Source organism: Pristis pectinata, chromosome 27 (genome assembly GCF_009764475.1).
Source record: "Pristis pectinata isolate sPriPec2 chromosome 27, sPriPec2.1.pri, whole genome shotgun sequence".
Lineage (NCBI taxonomy): Eukaryota > Metazoa > Chordata > Chondrichthyes > Rhinopristiformes > Pristidae > Pristis > Pristis pectinata.
This window is the reverse complement of record NC_067431.1, coordinates 25,470,535-25,497,492: the sequence shown is the minus strand read 5'-3', so window position 1 is coordinate 25,497,492 and position 26,958 is coordinate 25,470,535. Positions and strand designations below refer to the sequence as shown.

At 42.1% G+C, this 26,958-nt stretch overlaps 1 protein-coding gene across 1 annotated transcript; it reads left to right on the top strand.

The window, feature by feature from the left end:
- The first annotated feature begins 1,195 nt into the window (after positions 1-1,195).
- LOC127583780 (placenta-expressed transcript 1 protein-like) lies at positions 1,196-14,626 on the top strand. The gene is made up of 6 exons (XM_052040114.1): positions 1,196-1,412; positions 7,123-7,312; positions 8,069-8,124; positions 9,344-9,385; positions 11,825-11,880; positions 12,776-14,626. Exons 1-5 carry the CDS (start codon positions 1,256-1,258, stop codon positions 11,869-11,871), a joined length of 492 nt encoding a protein of 163 aa, XP_051896074.1. The 5' UTR covers positions 1,196-1,255; the 3' UTR covers positions 11,872-11,880; positions 12,776-14,626.
- The last annotated feature ends 12,332 nt before the right edge of the window (positions 14,627-26,958 follow it).

Below are 26,958 nucleotides of genomic sequence, written 5' to 3'. Positions count from 1 at the left end.
AGGTGAGAAGATGGGGTTTAAGAGGAGATTCCCCCACAGTACAGAGGGTTTAGATGAAATTTATGAAGATGTTGCTAGGATTGGAGAAATAAAGGTATTACAAAATTGATAACAAGGTAGTCATAGACTCAAAGTGTTATAGAGCTACACAGCACAGAAAACAGGCCCTTTGGCCCAACTTGTCTGTGCTGACCAAGTTACCTGACTGAGCTAGTCCCATTGCCTTTGTTTGGCCCATATCCCTTTAAACCTTTCTTATCCATGTAGTGATAGGAGACTCGATAGTTAAGAGGCCAGACAGGAGATTCTATGGCCACGAGCGAGACTTCAGGGTGGTATGTTTTCTCCTGGGTGCCAGGGTCAAGGATGTCTCTAAGTGATTGCAGAATATTCTTAAGGGGGAGGATGAGCAGCCAGTGGTCGTTGTACACGTTGGCACCAATAACATGGGGAAACAAGGATGAGGTCCTGCACAGTGAATATAGGGAGTTGGGCAGAAGGTTAAAAATCAGGACCTCAAGGGCTGTAATCTCTGGATTACTCCCTGTGCCACATGCTATTGAGGGTAGGAATAGGAGGACAGGGCAGATGAATGTGTGACTGAGGTCGTGGTCCAGGTAGGAAGGATTCATCTTCTTGGACCACTGGGGCAGAGGTGACCTGTACAAGAGTGAAGGGTTGCTGGTAACTAGGAGCAGTTTGGAAATACCAGAACCTTTTCTACTTCATACCTTGTCTGCCTCCCAATGGAACTTTACTGCAAGTTTAAAGGAAGTTTGTTTAACTTTCAATCTGCATCAGTAGTGACATCAAAACAGCTAAGGTATGTTGCTTCTCCTCTACAGGTTCTGTAATTGCATCAGACTGCACCAATAACATCTTTACACATTTTTGGAGTTAGGTGTTCACATTTCAACCCATGAGTCTCAGAGGGTAGGGTTTAATTTTCTAAATTATCCGTGAGTGGCTGAGCAGGTTGAACAGGGAAACCCACTGACCATCACTGATTCCATCTCATCATAAGTTGTCCACTCCACCTGGTTCGCAGAGAACTGGCAGCAGGGAAGCATGGAAAAAATGTTGCAGAACCAGAAAGTGCCATCTGACAGTGTCATTAATATTCAAATATCTTAAATTTGAATATTCTGGGGGAGGTGCAACCTGGCACTCTTTAAACCATACAGGAATCAGAAGAACCATAACTGCTGCTGATACGTCACCTCTTCAGCTGTCTGAGAGCTCCCAACAGAGAGAAATGGCTTCAATTCTGCCTGTGCTTCTTCTAGGTTTATTCCTTCAGTGCACACCAAGCTATTCAAAGCATCCTTGCATGTTAGAAAATGCAGTGGGTGAAGGTAACTTTAATGTTACCGTCAGTCCACACTACTACAAACCAAACACAACCTACAATGGTAAGTTACTGCTCAATTTCACAAAGGGTACAACTTGTTCTTCCGTGCAGCCTGTTATGAAACTTTCAAAATTACTTTAAAATTGTTTTAATAAGCATGGTTTTCATTTGAGATTGTGGAAGCTAATTTTTTTCTGAGTATTTTGTCTTCATCCTGCATTAATTTTGGATAAAGCCTTATTAATGTTTGGGAACTGAGGTACAACAGGTTTGGTAAAGAGCTTGTACATATGGAGAAGGATATTCCTCTGCAAGAGGGGTATCAAACTCCAAAACTTGCTTCTGCCTAAACATTGGTTCACAAATTAGCTACATTAAGGTCTTGGAGGGAACCTTCCCAATAGTTCATGTGTTGTAAGAATCTGATTTTAAATAACTGAGACAATAGAGACTGCAGATGCTGGAATCTGGAGTAACAAACAATCTGGAGGAAATCAGTGGGTGAACAGCATCTGGTGGCGGGGTTTGGGGGGGGGGGGAAGGAACTGTCGATGTTTCAGGCCAGATTTTAAACATTCAGCCAGGACACCTGTGCCAAGCACGGGCTGTGTGCATCTGTCCTGAGCCGTAATTGTAGGAGCTACTTGTCTGACCCTTGCTTTGAACAAAAATAGCACAGACAGGTGTGGGCAGTTCATTACTTTGCATGATAAAATTTTAAACTTGCTGCAGTTCTGTTTGAGTTCTTCCAGAGATAGGAACATCACAAACTACTCATTTAGCTTTGGTAGTGATTTTGTAAGAAATGTAGAAGTAAAACATCTTGAGGGCAGCGTGTTAGCGCTGTTTTCCCACCACCCCAGGGATTTGGGTTCGATCCTGACCTTGGCTGTGTCCGTGCAGTGCTTGAACAGTTTCCCTATGAGCACTCAAGTGCTCCAGTTTCTTCCCACATCCCAAAGGGGTGTTTGTAGGTTAGTTGCCCACTGTAAAACACCCTGTAATGGCAAAAGGAGGCAAAGGGGAGTTGGTGGGCATGTGTGAGAGGAAATAAGTGTCAGAGGTGCAGGACAAAAAATGAGAGGGGGGAATGGGACGGATAGTATTGCTGCTCTACGAACCAATATGGACCCTATGGCCTGAATGACCTCATTCTGTGTCATTATAAGATAAAAGTGTGTGCAATAAATGCCCAGCAAACGGTACAGAATGCTGAGTATATCACACACAGATAGAGAGTAGCGTAAACTATCTGAGGAAAGTTTTACCTCCTCCTCTCCAAGCCTCAAACCAATTTCAGGGAACAATTTGTTCCTCCTGATCTGTACATTTAATTGGAGCAGCTGAGTCTCCTGCAAAACTTCGGAGGAGGAAGGCTTCTTACATTTTGGGAGCCCATTGGCTCTGATAGAGGGGTCATTCTGAAGCAACAGAAGACGTCGACAAGTATTCTATACTGCAACTGAGGGCAAACTGCTCCAACTTCAGAGGGCTTGTTCATGGAATCTCCTCTGCTACAGGCGACCTCCACAGGGAGTACAAAGGAAATGTCCTCCGCAGTCACAATGTGACCAGAGGCTGCTGAGGTTCCTCTGCCTCGCCTATCAGAGGCCAGCTGCTGAGTGTGGGAGCTATGAGTGGAGCAGAGATTGGGGCTTTCTGGGGAAAATCAACCATATGGTTAACTGAAGTCAACAGACTCAGACCATGTGGGGGTCTGTAGGTTGTGCCGAAGCACAGAGAGTTTTAGCACAGGGAAAATGTCCAAACTACAATGCTTGCAGAGTGTGGACTTTTAAATTTTTGTTTCTCTAATTCAGTATTTTTAGATTTTCTTCATCCATTAGTTTTCATCTACAGTGATAAACATGTACAGCTATCCCTCGGTTTACAAAAGAGAAAACTTCCTGGAAAATGTTTTGTTAAGTGAAAATTCATGAATCAATGTTCATAAACCAAGGCATTACTGTACTATATAGTGATTAGCACGTAGCTGCTGGGTAGTTAGATAACCAGCTGGTAATGGTTAACTGGAATCAGCTGACACAGACTGCGTCGGACAGAAGAATGTAAGCCTGTATGTTCTGCTAACACATTGTATGCTTTAGCACAATGTGTCTATAGAGTGTGGACTTTGATGAGTAAGGCTCTTGGGTGAGGCAAGTGCAACAGTGCACTACTTAATGAATTGCATAAGTTCATTACATTAAAGAGACATGACAGGTGAGGTGATGTGTTGCGGCTGAAGTATGTGGGAGCTGGTGGAACCCAACAGATCACAGAGGCCACGTCAGCAGCACAAATAAATTTGGCTCAGAGGAGCTGAAGGTTTGAACACTGTGATGCATCAAGGAGAGGGAAGGTTACCTGGAGGAGGCAGTCACAACCATAAGATTAAGCATTGCAGAGTTGATCAGTTTATTGGGTGTAACTAGGAATGAGGCGGATATGGGGATCCAGGCAGTAACCTTACAGCAGCCTTGGCTCTTCAACTTGTCCAACAGGTTTGAAGTTCTTGTAGGCTAGCTGGATGAGAGCACAAACTGTGGGGTGGATGAGCAAACTAACTGCAGCACCACGGGGCAGGGAACATTCAAGTCGGCAGAGCCAAGATGAATGTAGTGGTAATAGAGCCAGTATAGTTAGGTAGGGAAGAAACTGTCCCTGCGGCCATAAGTGCAAGCCCTGACACTTTCATTGGCCGCCTAGTGCCATGACTGAGGACATTTCCTCAGGGTGGAGATGAACTTGGAATGGGAAAGGAGAGATCCAGTTGTCTTAGTCCATATGAGGACAATGACAACAGACAAAGAAAGAGGTTCTACCAAAGGTCTCAAACCGAAACATTGATTGTCCATCTCCCTCCATTGATGCTGCCTGACCTGCTGAGTTCCTCCAACGCTTTGTGTGTTGCTCCAGATTCCAGCGTTTGTGTCAATGATAATCAGAGTCTGTCAGGAAGGGACAGCACATACGGACAGAAAAGTAAACCTTCAGTTAGAGTCAGAACTGGAAAAATGGAAGAAAGACGGAAGTTCATTATCTGAATGTGCAAAACATTAGTAACAAGATGAGAAATTTAATGGCAAAAATAGAAATAACCATAGTCATCTAATAACCATTATACCTTGGTCCTCCTTTGCTACAATCTGAAATTTTCTCAATTTGGAATCAGAATCAAATTTATTAGCACTGTCTTATGGCATGAAATTTGTTGTTTTGTGGCAGCAGTTCTTTTTGGTAAAGTTTTAATATCTTTTGATTTTTTTAATTTAAAGATACCTTTAAGCTTTTATAGTGGATTGGGAAACTACATTTAAAAGTATGACAGTAGACAAGAAATGGTAGAATTGATTCATAGCTTACAGCAAATATATGGTGCAAAAATGCATGAGGAAAAGTGCTCCATCCATAGCTAATGAAAGAGTTTCATTTATTGTTGAATATTAAAGGATTTAGGGGATATTGGGTTACTGCAGGAAAGTGGTGCTGAGAAGGAAGTGACAGTAGGTACAAGAAGATCAAGTGCTGGTTGTATTGGGGTCACAGGGGCAGGAAAGACTTACATTTATATAGTACCTTTCGTGAACTGAAGATATTCCAAAATGCTTTATAGCCAATGAAGCTGTGGGTAGAAATGTGAAGGTGACCTGGACTTGGCTCATGAAACTCAAGTGATGGATGAGAAAAACTATGGTTGTTGGTGGGTAATCTATGGAAAGATTTCAATTAACGAAGAATTTCACAATGTTGGGTTTAGTTGCTTCAGCGTCATTGAGATTCTCGACTAAGGTCTTCCTGAGGGTGGAAACTGAGCAGAAGTTATTTGTGCAGGAAACAGAGGAGGAATGGTTATAATGTTGGTAACACATTGGAGAGGAATATTGGGATAAGGGTGCAAATATTTAAGAAAAGGGTTCAAGGTAGTGTAACAGTTAGCATAACGCTATTACAGCTGCCAGCGACCTGGGTTCAATTCTTGCCACTGTCTGTAAGGAGTTTGTACGTTCTCCCCATGTCTGTGTGGGTTTCCTCTGGGTGCTCCGGTTTCCTCCCACATTCCAAAGATGTACGGGTTTAGGAAGTTGTGGGCATGCTATGTTGGCGCCGGAAGCGTGGCGGACACTTGCGGGCTGCCCCCTGAACACTCTACACAAAAGATGCATTTCACTGTGTGTTTCAATGTACATGTGACTAATAAGATACCTTACCTCCTACCTCAAAGCAAAGGTATATAAGGGCTGGAATTTTGAAAGGGGTTTGAGGACATACCATGGTAATTTACAATTTACCTTCAGTAGCTCAGGTGGAAATCTGAATCACTGCCAGTCTGAAATATAATTCGGGTCATTCTTCAACATGGTGATCATTCTCCATACAGCACCTGAACCAATATTCAACAGTCACCAATGTCCACCAAATCGATTACCAACCTAGCAGCCTACCTCCCTATTTTAGTTTGTAAGTTTGGGCTAAATGTTCAGCTCGTGCTTCGGAAATTGAAGGATGCTGGTGTCAGGGAGCCTGCTGCACTGAACATCCTCCAACCCAGTTTAACACAGTCATCTACATTCAGCCCACTAGATGTGGCTACCCCCCAATGCTCACCTTTATTGTCGCAAGTGAATTCCAAAGCTCCTGCAAACTAACAACATGCTGGTTAATAAGATGTGGATAATTTGATGCCATTGTTTACTGCAAACAACGGTAGTATAGTTGTGGCATAATACAAACAGCCATGTTCCACAACAACAACCCTCCTGTTTTAACAAGAGCAGAATGAATGCTAATCTTTTTAAATTCTGCGGCTGAGTTAAATCCTGCTCCAGTTGAGAAAAGATTTTCTTACCTTCGTGGGCTTGTGGGTCTTGCTGGTATGGGCATGGACCTCAATAAATCAATTCAAGATTCAAATGTAACTGTGAATATTCCACCTAGAGGATCAGTAAAAAGTCAATGTTTGGAAGAAATTGATGATCAGTTCACTGGAGCTTGAATTTTTTTTATTAGATCTTTTTTTGCCTATAGTACCGGTGACTTCAAATTGGAAGTGATTGATATTGGAAATAGAAGAGGAATTTCACTCCGCAGTGGTCAAATAAAATTTAAAATCAACAATCCTAATCCACTCACCCCCTGCGCAAAATGGACATGAGATGCAAAACTTGCATATGCAGATCTTCTGCAGGAAACTCTGAGTGAAGCTTTTCCCAGAAAATGTTTAGAAAAACAACAAGAATGGGTCTATAATTGAATTATCCTCCTGGCTTTATCCCCTTCTTGCATTTTTTAATTACTTTTCACATTAGCGCAAGAAGAAGACAGCAGAAGAAAATTAGTTCCTCCCCCTTGCCCTGGTAAATCACAAGTAGGCTGCCTGCCTCTTTCTGCTACACTGAGAGCAGCTTGAATTCATTTCGCCAGATGACCACAGGGTGATCAGTGATGGTAAAGTCAGACAGTATTTAGTTAGCATTTTGGATTATGACAGAGCCACAGAGTCCTCAGGATAATGCAGTACCACTGTTTCATTGGTCAGCCGAGTTCTGCAAGTGAAAAGAGTAAATTATCAAATAAATTCTATTTTAATTTGCTGACTCATTCTTACAAGTATATCACTATTTCATTGTATGATAGAATGATGGTGAAATGTTCTGCAATAACAGAAGGTTAACAAATTACCCTTCAAATTTCAACTAATTGACATTGAAGTGCTGCTATTCACATCCTTGCATATGTGTGGGAATATTAACTTTTTTTTGCTTTCTCAGTTACCACTTCAGGAATGGGAAGCAAAGTAGCGGTCACACTGACAGCTTACATGAATGGATCTTCCATAGGGACATGGGAAAATGAAAATGAAAATGTCACAAATTGTGCAGGAGTCACAAGGGAGGGGAGTCTACCCATAACTGAACGATGGACTTCACCTAATGACATCGCCAGTTATGTTAACTTCAGGTATTGTTTAATTTCATCTTCCCGTCAAAGGTTCTTACAAGTTACTTCCCCTTCACATGCTTTGAATCATTGAATGATCCAGATCAGTAAATGACTTGTGCAGTGCATTTATAGTCCATAAGTATCAAAGAAGAACAGATATCCGTACAGCAAGTACAGATGTTGTTCCTGGGTTTATGGACAACCTTTTCCGCAATTTAAAGACATCTACCTGCAGTAATACAACATAAGCAATGTACATCTGCAGAAGTCAAGAAGAAATTCTTGACATTGGACATTGAATAACAGAACCAACTATCAACCAGTATATTGATTGTTTCTCTTGTGAGATAACAGTCAGGCCTCAAATGGAAGAAAATTGTGCTGGATCTTGAATTACAATCCTTTGAACAGACTAGGAACTTTTTCTTTCTAAAGTTCCTCACAATTAACCCTTTATCTTTCAGAAATCATTATTCTGGCTACAGTGTTACCCATATAAATAAAATCCTTCATTCTTTGATTGCATTATCTCAATCTGGTAATTGACAATGTTATATTGATAATTATTCCTATTGGGCATCTTTAGAATCAATTAACAGGTCTAGAACCAAACAAAAGCCTAAAATAGGACAACCTCATAACAGGTCCCTCATAGATCTCTATGCATGGAACTATTTTAAACATTTTCCTCTACTAGGTGAACAGTACTGACTTGTTAAATAAGTAATTATGAGAAAGGACTTGCAACATTCATGTGTTTCCATCTTTGTCTAGAGCATGCATCATGATGGGAAATGCAACATATTGCCACAACAAAACCATTAAAAAAGGTAAGATTTATTTTAATGTTCAATAAAGAAATAGATAATTATTGTATGATAAAGAACATATTGTTGATTTGTTTTAACTGTTCTTGCCTCTTTTAAGAGGTAAATGTAAAAAAAGTCTCGGGCTTCTTCCCATTCTCCCACTCTCTCAATAAACCCAGGTAGTAATTGCCCTTCCCTTTCTGACCCAAATCACGTGGTTCAGAGTAACACAAGCTCCTCTTGGCTGGAGCAGTCAATGGAACTCCAATTGTCCTGGACACCAATAGTCTTAAGAGGATAGAAATTGACCTGGCCTCCTACTTCTTATCCTTGTTCAAGGAGCCCACACAGTCAATGTAATGGTGTTCATTTAGACAATCTATTTTCCTTTAGCCATCAATGAGAATTACCTCAGTTGATATACTGGAGGGGGGCCTATAGGGTTATTGCTGAGATACTCAATAGGAACTTGGTCTGTTAATCCATTGAGGCTACATATAACAGTATGATCATTGTTCCACCTAGAAGAGATGACTGTTCATGGACCTACAGTTCAACAAACAGCATGCTTGTTCATTCAGTTCACACATTCGGAATTAGAATCTAACTGAAAAATTAACAGATGTATTCACTTTAACAGATGGGGAATTGAGGGGCCCAAAGGTTGAATTTATTATCAAAAGTCAAAGTCTAGTTTATTGTCACATGCACAAGTACATGTGAGCACAGGTACAATGAAAAACTTGCATCACAGGCACATAGCATCAGATAAGCAGCATTCACAAGAAAAACATAAATTAAACATAAATTATGCACAGTTTTACAGGAAAGAACACGATTAGAACAAATAAAACAAAGTCCATTTTAGTGCAAATTGATCAAGGTGATCATAGTGTTGCTAAACTGTAGTGATTAGGGTTGTGCAGGTTGGTTCAAGAACTGAATGGTTGAAGGGAAGTAGCTGTTCCTGAACCTGGTGGTGTGGGACTTCAGCCTTCTGTACCTCCTGCCTGATGGGAGCTGCGAGAAGATGGCACAGCCCAGATGGTGGGGATCTTTGATGATAGATGTTGCCTTCTTGACGCAGCGCCTCCTGTAGATACTATTGATGGTAGGGAGGGATGTACCTGTGATGTATCATGAAAATTATATATATATAGTGCTTGGTAAAGGTAATGCTGTACTTGAAATGAATTCAAAGTAAAATTGATGATGTTGTAAATGTGGTGTCTTTACGCAGCTTCTGACGACATGAACACTTCCACTGCAATGACTACACACGGTAAGGTCACAGGAAGTTCTGGTAGCTTCAAGCCACTGCCTGGATATTCTCTATCTTTCTGCTCCTTGTTACAGTCTATCCTGCTATTATTATTAACAGTATGAAATGCTTACTTTCAAAATAACAAAATCTTTAATACTAACCATAAGGTTAGTATACTTTGTCTTCACAGTATCAAACTTGAGGGAGCAAAAGTGGGAATTAGACTTTGTAAGAACTTGTATTTTCCTTAGGTAAAACAAAATTTTTCGTAATTGTCCCATTATCAGATATTGCACTCTGCTTCTCAGTCTCAAGTTCCATTCAGAACCAAGTACAAACACATTCAGTATTCTGCATTCTTCTCCTTGACGGACTTTGCAGTGGGGTGTAAATAGTGGTTTTACTCTACGTAGGGCTGAGTTTTATTGGAAATATAAACCTTTTAGAATATCACACGTTCTTAAATATCTTGTAACAATCTACTCCTGTTTTTTGCTGAATATTCATTCAGTGATTGGTCATATGATTCAATTATTTCATTTATTCTATTTACTTTGGTACTTGTAAATCTGATAGCCTAAATTATCACAAACTGAATATTCAATCTCTCATCATAAAGGCACGATCAGACAGCCTTCACCATGTCAGATTAGCTGTGGAAGTATTAACCTGTTCCACTGTCACATGAGTTTGCTGGACCAACAAACCATACAAAGCAACTTACTTGCTTGGCAGATATGACACAGATGGAGACCTTGCAGCCCATGGGTTCCATTCTGGCTCCCTGCAGAGCAATCCCATCAGTCCCAGTACCCCTCTGTTTATTTCCCTGTAGTGTAGCCCATCTATTTATTTTCTCTCAAATGCCCATTAACTCCCCTTTGGTTCTTTATGCCATTTACCTACAGTAAGGTGTAATTTACAGTAACCAATTCATCTATCAGCATGGCTATGGGATGTGGGAGGAAATCAGAAAACAAGACAAATCCACAGAGTCACACAGAGAGCATGCATTCACCTGAGAGGCAGTACCCAACGCTTATGTTTCTTTAGAATCCTATTCTATTCAGAAGTTAAAGCAAGTCAAAGTGGAGTTTATTACCATCTGCACAAGTCCATGTATGCACAGCTGCAATGAAAAGTTCACTTGCAGCAGCATCACAGGCACAGAGCATCATATATCCAACATTCACAAAACATAAATTTATACATAAAATGTACAAAAATTATACAATAAAGAACACAACCAGAACAAAAAAAAGTCCATTGTAGTGCAAAGTGGTCACAGTATTGCTACACTGAGGTAGTGATTAGGGTTGTCCAGGTTGGTTCAAGAACCGAATGGTTGAAGGGAGGTAGATGTTCTTGAACCTGGTGGTGTGGGACTTCAGGCTTCAGTACCTCCTGCCCAATGGTAGCTGCGAGAAGCATCTATTGGACCAATAATGCAATAAGATAAGCTCCACTAAATAATTTCACAAATGCTAAGGAATTCCTTCAACTGGAGTTTCTCAACTATTAAGTGGAATTTAGTTACAACCAACCCTTAATCAAATCAAGTTTCTAATATTATTGAGCTGCAAAACTTACCCCAACACATAACTTACCCCAACAATTAGGACTAGCTGTGTGGGCACCATGGTCGGCAAGGACTGGTTGGGCCGAAGGGCCTGTATCCCTGCTGTATTCTATTACTTTCTGTAAGATTTATTTTAATATTCAATAATGGATGGATAATTATTGTCAGATGAAGAACAATTCCATTATTTTCATTTCAATTATCTTTTTTAATTGTTCTTGTCTCTGTTATTTTTAAGAGAAAATGCATGAAAAATTTACTGGATTCCTTACTAAAGACCCAGGCAGTAATTCTCCTTCCTTTTCTGTCCCATGTCACATGAGTCAGAGGAACACAAGTTCCTTTAGGCCGACCTGGACAACAATCTTCTTAAAAGGGGAGCAATTGGCCAGGAGCCCACACAGACAATGTAGTGGATTTGAGTTAGGACAAGGTCTGTTTTTCCTTACCCCCTCCATTAGGAGTTCCTTAGTTCAGATAGTGGAGAGATTTTTGGGCCTGGGAGATCACAGCTGAGGTTCAGAAAGGGAACTCAAGTCTGTTAACCCTTAAGGACACTGAGGATAGCTGTAACAAAGTGATCATTGCTCCACTTGAAGTTCAAGTATCACATGCAGATAAATCTGGCGGAGTTGGCTGTTAATGGATCTGTGGTTCAACAAGCAGCATGTTTGCTCATGCACTGCCAACACTTGCAGAATTAGAACCTGGCTGCCGAATCACTGGTTGTATTCACTTGGAACAGATGGGGAATTGAGGGACCAAGGTTGAATTCATTATTATGTTTACATATATTGTGCTTGGTAAGACAATGCCATATTTTTGAATGTATTCAAAGTAAAAATGATTATGTAATAAATATAATGTTCTTTACACAGTTTATACCAACATGACCACTATGAAAATGCAGGCACTTCTCCAATGACTACACACGGTAAGGTTCACAGCAAGTGTTGGTAGCTTCAAGCCACCGCATGGATTTTCCTATATGTTTTTGTTCCTTGTTACAGTCTATGAATTGCTGTTAGTAACAGTACGAAATGTTTACTTTCAAAATACCTCTTCCAAAGCTTCAATACTAACCGTAAGGTGGGAATTGCACTTTGTAGGAACTTGGATTTCTTTTTAGGAAAACAAATTTTGCATAATTGTCCCACTGCCAGATATTGCACTCAGTTTCTCACTCTCAAATTCCACTCAGAACCAAGTACAAACACGTTCAGTTTTCTGCATTCTGCTCCTTGATGGACTTTGCAACAGGGTGTAAATAGTGGTCTTATTGGAAGAATAAGCCCCTTTAGAGTGTCACAAATTCTCAAATATTCCTGAACATTCATTCAGTGATTGCGATCAATTTGATGTGTATTTATTATTCAATTACTCCATTTATTGTAACTCCTTTGACATTTCTATGCCAGGGAGCCTAAATTATCACAAACTGAATATTCAATCTCTTCAGCACTGGGGTAAGATCAGATAGTCTTCACATTAGCTGCGGAAGTATTGATCTGTTCCAGCTGTGCTTACATGAGTTTGTTTGACCAACAAGGCTTGCAAAGTTTTCTTATTTGCTTACAATGACACAGAAAGAGGCCTTTCACCCCATCAGTTCCATTCTGTTTCTACAGAGCTGTCCCACACTTGCAGAATTAAAACCTGGCTGACTAATCACTGGATGTTTTCACTTTAACAGTTGAGGAATTGAGGGATTCCAGGGTTGAATTTATTATCATGTTTTATATATATTGTGCTTAGTAAAAAGCAAACCTATATTTGAAATGTATCTGAATTAAAAATGATTATGTAATAAATGTGATGTCTTTACACAGTTTATGTCAACATGACCTCTCCTACGACCAACACTACTACACCATACTATATGACCCTCCACCTCAACTATGATGAAAACCACAACTGAAAACGCTGCAGGAATGGTTATTAGCTTCAAGCCACTGCATGCATTCACCTGTATGCTTCTGCTCCTTTTTACAGCCCCAGAATTGCTGTTATAAAGGGTATAAATGAAGATTTTCAACATTCCTATTCTAAAAGCTTTTAATAATAACAATTGTTGTACTTTCACTGTTCAGTATCAAACTTAAGGGACCAAAATTGGGAAATGCAATTTAAAGGAACTTTTAGTAAAAGAAACATTTATCAGATATTGCATTCTACTTCTCAGACTCTAACGTTCTCTCAGAACCAAGTACAAACACATTCCGTAGACTGCATCCTTCTCCTTGATGGACTTTGAAACAGGGTGAAAATGGTTATTTTATTCTGTATAGAACTCTATATCGAACAAAACCCTTTTAGAAATATAAACCCCTTTAGAATATCAGACAAGTCCTTGAATTTGACAATATGGGTCTACTTCAGGATTTTCCTTAATATTCATTCATTCAGTGAGATTGGTAGAATTGGTGTGTTCATACAATTCAGTTACCTCATTTATTTTATTTTATTTGTCTTTCTATATCAGGAAGCCCAAGTTATCACAAACTGAGTATTTAATTTCTTCTAGTTGGAGGTGAAAGCAGAAAGCCTTAAGCATTTTTGACCAGCTGTGGAAATGCTGATCTATTCCAGCTTCTGTGACATGAAGTTGCTTTACCAACAAACCATGTAAAGCTGCAGGTCAGCAGTGATGACAATTCATCAAGAGAAACCTCAACATTCATATCCCTGCACTTCTAAATAAAACTCTGTATTGCTAATTCTATTCTATTCAGAAAATTAGAAGTATCTATTAGAATAACAATTCAATAATCTAAACTCCAATGAATAATTCTATAACTGTGAAGAAATTCCTAAACTATATTTTTACTAGAGTTTATCTGCAATTAAGTAGAAGTTAATGACAGCCAACTCCTACCGAAATTGTTTTTCTAATATAATTGAGCTGCAAAAGTCATTAAAAAAATCAAGGAGACTAAGTGTCACTTCCTGACAATAAAATCTTTTGATTGTTGATGTCCCTATAGGAAAATCCGATCAACTGATTGTCTTTTAGCTAATGAGAAAAATTTTGCTTCACCTGAGTGTGGCACAATACAAATACCAATTAAGTCAGCAATTGACTTCCGCTTAATATTAATCCATGGTGTGCTTTATCCCTGATTTAACATAGTGTTGTAAACACAGAAGTGATATTATCACACAAGTTTCTCTGTTTGCAAATTCATAATGACAACATTAAAACATCTGCTAAACTTGGACATATAACTTTCATCCTATAATCATATTTGTTGGTTTTTTGACTACCTTCCCTCAGTGAAGTTATTCAGTGTAAAAATACTCTTCACTTTGCCTCTGACTTCAAATTTCAACAGTTCTTAATCACAAACAACATTGTTGATCCAAAATGATCGTTTTGGTATTAGTTTCTTCACTGTTCTTTAATGAAATATTAACTTGGTTGATGTTTGTTAATGCAGAACATTGCACAATTCTAGGCAATCCTAGCATGATACCAAAGGCAGTAATCTTTTGAGGCAGAGACCATGTTATGAAGATTTGCAGACACAGGGTTGCAGCCTGAAGAATGTATAGGTTATCTTGTCCTTCGAGATAAAGCCATGGTGGAAAACTATAAGACACATATTAAACATTTTATAAATGCAATGAAGTGATTTATAAGTAATTGTTGAATTAATTAATAATAAAAAAAATGAACTTGATTACATTTTATGTGAAAATCTTTGAATTTGCCAATGTATGGCTTATTAATAAAACATTTGCACACAGCCTCTTGAGATAAATTTAAATGAGGTTTGAATCAGGGCAATTTTCCATTTTTGAGCACACAACACAGTCATTGCTGAAGAGCACCTTTTCAAATTCAGGACAAAGAGTCAGTGAAGCAGAAATTAAGAGATCGAAAATTAAAAGTAGGAGAGGAAAAGAAGCCCTGCTGTTAACTATCTACCTCTTCTGAAAGATGGTGGTGCAGAAACAGAAGTCTAGACTTCTTGCCCATGTTGTTCAGTGGAGTTTGGCAGTTTGTCCTTCAGGAATCACTCTACAGATTCCCTGTTGCCCTCACTACTCCTGGTTAAGGTAACATGGGATATCCTTCAGAGAACATGTTAAACCACATCACTGTTTGCCCTCTCAGAGATGTAAAGTATCCTACAGCAATATTTCGGAGTTGGAAGATTTCTCCCCAGTAGCCTAGCTGACATATGTTCCTTAACCAACCAATTATCTCGTTATTATCATATTGTTATCTATGCAATTCCCATGCAAATTTTATGTTCTGAGATGCCCTGAAGTCAGGACAATTGCAATTTTTTGTACATACCAGTGTAGAAATTTGGCTTTTCCAATTTTCTAGTGTTAGGATTAAGTTAGTTTCTCCCTCTGTTTTGAAAAGCTCTCAAAAGATTGCAAAATTTATTTTCATCCATTAAAAAAAAGTTAGGCTCCAACATAATGCTACGCTGCTTCAGGAACAGCCAGGGTCACTCATTGAATTTCTAGCATTCTTAGCCTGGACATCAGGAAGCAGTCCTTGAAAAACTGCACTATGATTCAAGCAGCACTCTTCCAGCTACTGGGAGTTATTAACAGGAAAAGAGTGCATGCTACAGTGAGGGTGGTGAATCTCTGGAATTCTCCATACTAGAGGGCTGTTGTGGAGACTAGATTAGTAGGGGTTTTCAAATAGGAAGCAGATACATTTTTGAAAGATCAGGAACTTGAGGGCTATGGAAGTAGAGTCATGGAGCAATACAGCATGGGTACAGATCCAATACACAAAAAGTGCTAGAGGAACTCAGCAGGTCAGGCAGCATCCATGGAGGGAAATAAAGAGTCGACCTTTTGGGTAAAACATCCTTCATCAGTACTGGAAAGGAAGGGCAGAAGGTGGGGGGAGAGGGAGGAGCACATGCAGGCAGGGGACAGGTGAGTTCAGGTGATAGATGGTTCCAGGTGAGAGGGGGATGGTAGGCGGGTGGGAGAGGGGGAGAAGATGTACTAAGCTGAGAGGTGATCGGTAGAAAAGGCCAAGGGCTGAAGAAGGAATCCGGTAGAAGAGGGCAGTGGACCATGGAATAAAGGATGGGGGAGGGGAGGAGAGGAGATGGGCAGGTCATCAAGGAGGGGGAAGGGAGCCATAGGAATAAGGGAAGACAAAGGAGTTGGAGGGGGAGAAGAAAAAGAAGGGGTAGGCTTACCGGAAGTTCGAGAAATTGATGTAAAGGCCATCAGGTTGGAGACTCCCAAGGCGGAATATGAGGTGTTGTTCCTCCAACGTGGCAGTAGAGGAGGCCATGGATAGACATGTCAGTATGGGAGTGGGATGCGGAATTGAAGTGGGAGGCCACCGGGAGGTCCTGGCTGTTGCGGGGGACAGAGCGAAGGTGCTCAATAAAGCGGTCACTCGATCTGCGTCAGGTCTCATCGATGTACAGGAGGCTGCACCGGGAGCACCGAATGCAATAAGTGACACCCTCAGATTCACAGGTGAAGCGCTGCCTCACCTGGAAGGATTGTCTAGGACCCCAAATGGTGGTAAGGGAGAAGGTGTAGGGACAGGTGTAGCACTTGGTGCAGTTGCAGGCATCAGTGCCAGGGAGGTTATCGGTGGGGAGGGACAAGTGGACAAGGGAGTCACAGAGAGAGCGGTCCCTTCAGAAAGCGGAGAGAGGGGATGAGGGGAAGATGTGCCTGGTGATAGGATCCTGTTGGAGGTGGTGGAAGTTGCAGAGAATAATGTGTTGGATACAGAGCCTCTTGGGGTGGTAGGTGAGGACAAGGGGAACCTTGTCCCTGTTGGCGGGGTGAGGAGGTGAGGCCAGACATGCGGGAAGTGGGGCAGATACGTGGGCAGTGTTGATGGTGATGGAAGGGAAACCCTGGTTACTAAAAAAGAAGGACATCTGTCCTAGAATGGAAAGCATAGTCATGGGAACAGATGAAATGGAGGCAGAGGAACTGGGAGAAGGGGATGGCGTCCTTACAAGTGACAGGGTAGGAAGAGGTGTAGTTAAGGTAACTGTGGGAGTCGGTGGGTTTAGTAGAAGATGTCTGTAGTTAATCTGTCTCTGGAAAAGGAGACAGAGAGATCCAGAAAGGGGAGAGAGGTGTCAGAGATGGACCAAGTGAATCTGAGGGCAGGGTGGAAGTTGGAGGCAAAGTTGATGAAGTTGATGAGGTCAGCACGGGTGCAGGAAGCAGCGGAGAAAGAGTTGGGGAGCGTTACCAGTGTAGGCTTGGATCATGGACTGTTCCACATAGCCGACAAAGAGGCAGGCGTAGCTGGGGACAATGCGAGTGCCCATGGCGACACCTTTAGTCTGGAGAAAGTGGGAGGAGCCAAAAGAAAAGTTGTTGAGGGGGAGTACCAGTTCTGCCAGATGGAGGAGGGTGGTGGAGGAGGGGAACTGGTTGGGTCTGTTATTGAGAAGGAAGCAGAGAGCCTTAAGGCCTTCTTGATGGGGATGGAAGTGTACAGAGACTTGACGTCCGTGGTGAAAATGAGGTGGTCAGGGCCAGGGAACTGGAAGTTGTTGAAGTGATGGAGAACATGCGAAGTGTCATGGACGTAGACAGGAAGGGACTGAACCAAGGAGGACAAAATGGAGTCAAGATGTGAGGACACAAGTTCAGTGGGGCAGAAGCAGGCAGAAGCAATGGGCCCTTAGGCCCAACGAGTCCATGCCGAACACATTGTCCACCCATCTAGTCCCAATTCCTGCGTTCGGCCCATATCCCTCCAGGCGCCTCCCCTCCATATACCTCTCCAAGTGTTTCTTAAATGATACTATTGTACCTGTCTCAACCACTTCCTCTGGCAGCTCATACACCCACCAGCCTCTGTGTGAAAAGTTGCCCCTCAGGTCCCTTTTAAATCTTTCCCCTCTCGCCCTAAATCTATGCCCCCTAGTTTTTGGACTCCACTACAATTGGGAAAAGACTGTTACCATCCACCTTATTTATGCCTCTCATAACTTTAAACACTTCTATAAGGTTGCCCCTCATTCTCCTATGTTCCAAGCAATAAAGTCCAAGCCTGGCCAACCTCTCCCTATAATTCAGGCCTTCAAGTCCTGGCAACATCCTCGTAAACCTTTTCTGCACTCTTTCCAGTTTAACCACATCTTTCCTATTACAGGGTGACCAAACTTGTTATAGGTTCATGCACAGAAGAGAAGACGAGACCTGGAGTGGTTCAACTATGATCACATTAAACGGCAGGGTGGGCTTGAGGTACCAAGTAGTCTACTCCTGCTCCTATTTTTCTTGCATGGGCAGGGCAATTGGCATAGCCTTCACAATAGGGAAGAGGAACCTGCAGAGGGCACTGAAGAAGGGTGCATGCCAGGGGCAACTTCTTTTTGGAAGGGCGCCTTTAGTTAGAAGTTGCCAGCAAAGTGGAGGAGTAGCCTGCATAGACACTGCTTGCATAAGAAGAGGAAGGGTGGATGCACTACATTTACTTTCCCAGAAGACATTTGATAAGTTGGCATATTGAAGGTATTTGTGTAAAATAAAAGCTCAAGGTGTAGGAGGCAATATATCGGCATGGATAGAAGACTGGCTGGCTAACAGGAAACAGAATAGACATAAATAGGTCTTTGTCTGCTTGGCAAGATGTATCAAGTGGTGTGCCACAGGGATCAATGCTGAAGCCTCAACTTATTTCTAATTTATATAAATGACTTTTAAAGAGATAAATAACTGAGTCAACAAGGGTAGTAGTGTAGATGTAGTCTGCTTGGGTTCCAGTAAGGCCTTTGGATGAGATAAGATTTCTTTATCAGTCACATGTACATCGAAACGCACAGTGAAATGCATCTTTTGTGTAGAGTGTTCTGGGGGCAGCCCGCAAGCGTCGCCACGCTTCCAGCACCAGCATAGCATGCCCACAACTTCCTAACCCATATGTCTTTGGAATGTGGGAGGAAACCGGAGCACCCGGAGGAAACCCACGCAGATACAGGGAGAACATACAAACTCCTTACAGACAGTGGCTGGAATTGAACCCAGGTCGCTGGCGCTGTAATAGCGTTATGCTATGACAAGTTGCAACTGGAGATAGTGGCCCCAAAGGTAAGAGTCAATGCGATCCAGGGTATTTTAGCAATTGGCTTGGTGATAGGTGGCACAAGGTGAAGCTCAAGTGTTGTTTATACAATTGGAAGCCAGAGACCAGTGGTGTACTGCAGGAATTCTGGGGCCATTACTGTTTGTTAGATACATTAGTGAGTGTAGATGGTATGGTTAGTAAGATCACAGATGAAAACTAGTGGTGTTGTTGATAGTAAGGAGGGGAGTCCTTGGCTACAGAATAATATTTTTGAGTTGGTAACATGAGCAGAGCAATGGCAGATGGAATTTAATCCTAAAAAAATGTGAGGTGAAAGGACTTTTGAAAGGACTAATCGGACCAGGATATAACAATGAGTGACAGGACCAATGGAGGAATAAAGGAACAGAGGAACCTTGTGCACACATCTAAGGATCCCTGAGGGCAGCTGTGCTAATGGATAAGGTGATTAAGGGAACATACAGGATATCTGACAGAGCATAAAATATAAGAGCAAGGAGGTTACAGTGCTCTATACAAATTAGTTGGCCACACCCACACCTGGAGTACTGTGTACAGTTCTGGTCACTACACTAGGAAGGTAATAATTGCACCAGAGAGGGTGTAATGGAAATTCAACAGATGTTGCTGGGGTTGGAAGGGTCCAGCTATGAGGAGAGATCGAATAGGCAGGGTTGTTTCCTTGAGGGGGAACTAATTGAAGTATAGGAAATATAAGGGGCATAGATGGGGCTGATGGTGAGAAATGTTTCGCCTTGGCAAAGGGTCTATAACCAGAGGGCACAGGTATAAGGTAAGAGGGAGGAAACAGAAAGGGAATATCATAGAACAGTACAGCACAATACAGGCCCTTCGGCCCACAATGCTACACCAACCTTTAAACCTCGCCTAAGACTATCTAACCCCTTCCTCCCACATATCCCTCTATTTTAAATTCCTCCATATGTTTATCTAGCAATCTCTTGAATTTGACCAACGTACCTGCCTCCACCACCACCCTAGGCAGCACATTCCATGCCCTACCACTCTCTGGGTAAAAAACCTTCCTCTAACATCTCCCTTGAACTTCCCACCCATTACTTTAAAGCCATGCCCTTTTGTATTGAGCATTGGTGCCCTGGGAAAGAGGAACTGGCTGTCTACTCTATTCCTCTTAACACTTTGTACATTTTATCGTGTCTCCTCTCATCCTCCTCTCCAAAGAGTAAAGCACTAGCTCCCTTAGTCTCTCCTCATAATGCATACTCTCTAAACCAGGCAGCATTCTGGTAAATCTCCTCTGTACCCTTTCCAACGCCTCCACATCCTTCCTATAATGAGGCGAATATGAGGAAGAATCTTTTTTATACAGAGTGTGGTTGAGATGTGGAACAAACTGCCTGAGGGGCTGGTAGAGGCAGGGATTCTGACAACATTTAGTAAGTATTTGCATGGGCACTTGAATCGACATAGCACTGAAAGCCATGAGCCAAGTGCTGGGAAACTGTATTACTATAGAATGACACAGACACAATGGCTGAAGAACCTATCTCCATGTTGTATGACTGTAACTTGGATGAAGGCTCCAACCGTATGGTTACTAAATTTACTGAAGACACAAAGGCAGGTAGGAAATTAAGAGATGAAGAGGACATAAGGAGCCTGTATAGGTTAAGTAAGAGACAACGATCTGAAAAATGGAGCAGGATATGATAAGATATCTTTATTAGTCACATGTACATCGAAACACACAGTGAAATGTATCTTTTGCGTAGAGTGTTCTGGGGCAGCCTGCAAGTGTCGCCACGCTTCCAGCGCCAACATAGCATGCCCACAACTTCCTAACCTGTACGTCTTTGGAATGTGGGAGGAAACCGGAGCACCCGGAGGAAACCCACACAGACACAGGGAGAACGTACAAACTCCTTACAGACAGTGGCTGGAATTGAACCCAGGTCGCTGGCGCTGTAATAGCGTTATGCTAACCGCTACACTACTGTGCCTACCATGATCTGAGGTTGCCCATTTTGACATGAAAAATTTTTAAAAAGCACATCATCAAAATAGTGAGAGATTGTAATCTCAGAGATGCTTCGGGATCTGCGTGTCCTCGAGCACAATGTTGAAAATCTTTGAATAATGTTAAGGTAGTGGTAGATAGACTCCTGATAGACAAGTCTGCGAAAGGTTACTGTGGGTAGATGGGAATTCAGCACAGAGGTTGTTTCAGATCAGCCATGATAAATGGCAGAGCAAATTCAAGGGGCTGAATAGCCTACTTCTTCTCCTGACATGAATTGGAACTGGAACTGAAATGAGTTTATTATTGTCACATGTACCAAGGTACAGTGAAAAACTTGTCTTGCATACTGTTCATACAGATCAACTCATTACACAGTGCATTGAGGTGGTACAAGGTAAAACAATAACAGAATGCTGAATAAAGTGTAACAGCTACAGAGAAAGTGCAGTGCAGTGCAGTTAAACAATAAGGTACAAGGTCATAACGAGGTAGATTGTGAGGTCAAGAGTCTATCTTATCGTACTAGGGAACTGCTTAATAGTCTTATAGAAGCTGTCCTTGAGCCTGGTGGCACTTGCTTTCAGGCTTTGCCTGATGGGAGGGGGGAGAAGAGAGAATATCCGGAATGGGTGGGGTCTTTGATTATGCTGGATGCTTTACCAAGGCAGTGAGAAGTATAGACAAAGTCCATGGAGGGGAGGTTGGTTTCCATGATATGCTGAGCTGTGTCCACAAATCTCTGCAGTGTCTTGCGGTCATGGGCAGAGCAGTTGCCATACCAAGCCATGATGCTTCCAGATAGGATGCATTCTATGGTTCATCTGTAAAAATTGGTGAGAGTCAAAAGGGACATGCCAAATTTCTTTAGTCTCCTGAGGAAGTATGACATGATTATCCATTTGCTAATATCTGTCCATATAGTCTGAATACTGTGTATGGTTTTGGTCCCCATATTTAAGAAGGGATATGCTAGCATTAGAGGAAGTCCAGAAGAGATTTATTTGACTAGCTCCTGGGATGGTGGAGTAGTGATCATTGAATCAGTCTTTTTCAGGTTTGTTTTGCAAGAATGGGACAATGAATGCAGGAGAAATGTGTCTAATCCCTTAAATAACACAGTTCTGGAATATTATTTGTAAAAGCTGGTTCTCTCCGAGGCCTTACTTATTTATGTATTTAGATCAATTCTATTTTTAAACCTTGCTGGAGATTTTGGGCCTTTGTTGATGTCATTTGGGTGAGCTGGATGTCAGGGGACAAGAAAAACTTGCACATAAAGACCCATACTTATTAATGACTGTCATTGACTCTCCCAGAACTGTGCAGAGAATTGATGAGCGCATATGAATATGATTGTCATCTGTACAATTACCTTTTCCCAGCAACACCCAGACAAATATCTAGGTCAATACGTATCATTAGTCATTATTTCCACCCAAGCCCTTTAAGCAATCTAGGCACCAGGAACCTTTGAATCAGAATCAGTTTAATTATCACTGACATTTGACATGAAATTTGTTGTTTTGTGGCAGCAGTACAATGCAAAGGCATAAAAATCTATAAATTACAAAAATAAATAAATAGGGCAAAAAGAAGGAATAATGAGGTAGTGTTTATGGGTTCATGGACCATTCAGAAATCTGATGGCAGAGGGGAAGAAGCTGGTCCGGAATCATTGAGTGTGGGTCTTCAGGCTCCTGTACCTCCTCCTCAGTGGTAGTAACAAGAAGAGGGCATGTCCCAGGTGGTGAGGGTCCTTAATGATGGATGCTGCCTTCTTGAGGCACCTCCTCACGAAGATGTCCTCGAAGGTGGGGAGGGCTGTGCCCATGATGGAGCTGGCTGAGTCTACAACCCTCTGCAGCCTCTTGCGATCGTGTGAATTGGAGGCTGTGATGCAACCCGTCAGAACGCTCTCCACTGTACGTCTACAGAAATTTGTAAGAGTCTTTGGTGACGTACCAAATCTTCTCAAACTCCTAAAAAAATAGAGCAGCTGACATGCCTTCTTCATGATTGCATCAATGCGTTGGGCCCAGGATAGATCCTCTGAGATGTTGACGCCCAGGAACTTGAAGCTGCTCATCCTTTCCACCACTGACCTCTCAATGAGGACTGGTGTGTGTTCTCCTGACTTCCACTTCCTGAAGTCAGCAATCAGTTCCTTTGTCTTGCTGACGTCGAGTATGAAGTTGTTGTTGCGACACCACTCAACCAGCTGATTTATCTCACTCCTGTACGCCTCCTCATCGCCATCTGAGATTCCACCAACAACAGTGGTGTCATTGGTGAATTTATAGATGGTGGATTGACTACGTTAGCTTTATTATTATTGTCACGTTTGATGAGATACAGTGAAAAATGTTGTTTGCGTGCTATCCAGGCAGATCACGCCATACATAAGTACATCGAGGTAGTAAAAAGAAAACAGAATTCAGAATATAGTGTTGCAGCTGCGGAAAAAGTGTAAGGGCCGCGATGAGGTAGATTGGGAGATTAAGAATTCATCTTTAGCAGATGAGAGGTCCGTTCAAGAGTGTGATAACAGTGGGATAGAAGCTGCCCTTGAACCTGGTGGAACGTATTCTCACGCTTTTGTATCTTCTGCCCGACAGGAGAGGGGAGAAGAGAGAATGACCGAGGTGGAAGGGGTCCCCGATTATGTTGGCTGCTTTCCCGAGGCAGTGGGAAATGTAGATGGAGTCAATGGAGGGGATGTTTGGTTTGGCCTACAGCCCTCATCTTCCCTTTCACCTTGCTAACATCTGCTACATGACACCAAGCAATCCTCTGCCCCTCCATCCATGAAGAATGAGCTTCCCCATCACCCTGTGTGAATAAACAGGACTCTTGACCTCACGATCTACCTTGTTATGACCTTGCACCTTATTGTCTACCTGCAATGCACTTCCCTGTAGCTGTGACACTTTACTCTGTACTGTTATTGTTTTTTCCTGTACCATCTCAATGTATCTGCACTGTGTAATGAATTGATCTGTATGAACAGTATGCAAGACAAGTTTTTCACTGTACCTCAGAACAAGTGACAATAATGAACCAATACCAATACCAAATGCCAGTCACTACATTTCTGTTGGTGTAATAACTGGGAAACTGAAGACTTAACATTTTGAAAGTAAACTTGCAGGAGTTCAGTGGAATGGGATCTTTCAATGTGGCTAAAATGTGGTCATTCTCACAGGAGATCCAAAGGCTAAATGCGATATAATATGGGGAAGGAACGATGCCCAAAACTTCCAGCACCTCCACTAATCTAACCACCAATGCTAAAAATCTGGCTGTTTGAAGATCTTTTGATCGTTTAGCACCTTCCTTCCAACCCTCTGGTGGTTTGATGGACGGCACAACATGGTGGGCCGAAGAGCCTGTTTTGTGCTGTATGGTTCTATGGTTCATCTTGAAGGATTCGCAATGATAGACATTGTCGCTTTAAGATGAAGAAGAAAGGGAAACAAAACTAATACTAACGCCTCAATTTTAAAGCCTCGTTCTTTTCCTAATCCGTCTTCGAAGCATTCCTCCTCCAAAACAGGCATCCATGTTATTCCTGAACTTAATCACTCTACCACTGGCAGCCCTGACTTCAGCTGCCTGAGCCACCGAGCTCTGGAATAGCCTCTATGAACATCTCCATCTCTCTTCCAGCCTTTAAATTAAACTCTTTATCGAAGCTATTGATCAGCTACATTAATGTCTTTTTGTGACTTGGTTTCAAATATGATTGATAACAGTTCTGTGAACGTATGCTTTGTTAAAAGCATTGTAAAAGTTGTCAGAGTTACAGAAATAGCCATTCACAAATGTTGCGAAGCATCATATTTCCCAAACATAGGTCAATGTAATGTGAGAATCTCTAGTCTAATCAAACAGCAGTCAATTTTCATGCAAATAATCTCCTGTGCTGTCTTTGGTGGCAAGCAAATTTTATTTGACATTTTGCATGGTAAATGTAGAGACATACATCATGGAAACAGGCCCTTCGTCTCATCATCCATGCCTGCCATCTAACACCATTTTATTCTCCCCTCACTCCCATCAACTCCTCCCAGATTCTACCCACTGCCCTCTCCTCCCAGATTCCTCCTCCTTCAGCCCTTTGCCTCTCCTACCTATCACCTCCCAGCTTATTACATTGTCTCCCCCTCTCCCACTAACTACCTTCCCCCTCTCACCTGGACTCACCTATAACCTGAACTCACCTATCCCCTGCCTGCGTGTGCTCCACCCCCTCCCCCTCCCCCACCTTCTTAGTCTGGCTTCTGCCCTCTTCCTTTCCAGTCCTGATGAAGGGTCTCAGCCCGAACCATCGACTGTTTATTTTCCTCCATGGATGCTGCCTGACCTGCTGAGTTCCTCCTGCACTTTTTGTGTATTGGATCACAGGGAGAACATGGAAGCTCCATACACCGGATGTCAGGATTGAACCCAGATCACTGGTGCCGTGAGGGAGCTGCTCTACTGGCACTAACATCCTGCCACTCAAAAACCTCCAAACTCATGCAGAGAGCATCAACATGTTGGTAATACCTTTTATAAATAAGCACAAAACTTTAAGAAATGTCTAAGTGACAATTGCATAACATTGCATGACTTTACAGCAATAGTGTGAGTCATAGTCAGTGTTATACAGCATGGAAACGGGCCCTTCAACCGCACACGTCCACGCCAACCAAGGTGCCTTCCTGAACTAGTCCTATTTGCCTGTGTTTGACGCATGTCCCTCTAAAGCTTTGCTATCTATGTACAGTATCTGTCCAACTGTTTTTTAAACATGATTGTACCCACCTCTACCACTTCCTCTGACAGCTTGTTCCATAGACCCACCAACCTTCTGTGTGAAAAAGTTCCCCCTCAGGTCCCATTAAAATCTTACCCCTCTCACCGTGAACCTGTGCCCTCTAGTTTTAAACTTCCCTACCCTGGGAAAAAGACTGTGATCATCCACCTTATCTATGCCCCTCATGATTTTATAAACTTCATAAAGGTCAGCCTCCTATCACCAGGGAAAACAGTCCCAGCCTACCCAATCTCTCCTCATAACTCAAGCCCTCCAGTCCTGGCAACATCCTTGCAAACCTCTGCTGTGCTCTCTCTAGCTTAATCACATCCTTCCTCTAGTATGGCTACCAGACCTGCGCACAATATTCCAGGTGCAGTCTCACCAACGTCCTATACAGCTGTAACATGATGTCTCAACTCTTGGAATCAATGGCCCGTCCAACAAAGGCAAGCGTACCATACACCTTCATCACCTCCCTGTCCACCTGCGTATTCACTTTCAGGGAACTATGTACCTGTACCCTTCGGTCTCTGTTTTGGTATCTTCTCATGAAGGCCAGTGTGAGGACTACATTGCCTCCTCTCCTACTAAGCAGAAGAGACGTACCCAGACCTTTGTGCATATACATGTTCCACATATCTAGCATTCAAATACTTCAAGCTGCACACAACACAGAAGCCAGACCACACAACACAGCAATCATTCTCAGTAGGAATGAATGAATTTTAATAACAGTGAAACGTGCAGCAATGGTGAAACTTTAATGTAGATGAAGAGCAAAACACTATGCTTCCTTGGAGAGAAAAACTGAGTTAACATTACAGGCTTTAACATTTTATCTTTCTCTACAGTTGCTGCCAGACCCACTGGGAATGTCGAGCATTCCTTTTTATTCTAGATTTCCAGAAATTCCTCTGTGTCTCACAGCTCCAGCAACATTGCCTTGATTTAACTGATGATCTTCACAAAGGCCATCACGTGACAGGTTTGTCGGAGATCAGATTAGTTAAGCAGATGACACAGACTTCCATTCTGAGGTCTGAAACAGGCACAGTAGTGTAACGGTTAGCGTAATGCTTTCAGTGCCAGTGAACCGGGTTCAATTCCGGCTGCTGTCTGTAAGGAGTTTGTATGTTCTCCTCATGTCTGTGTG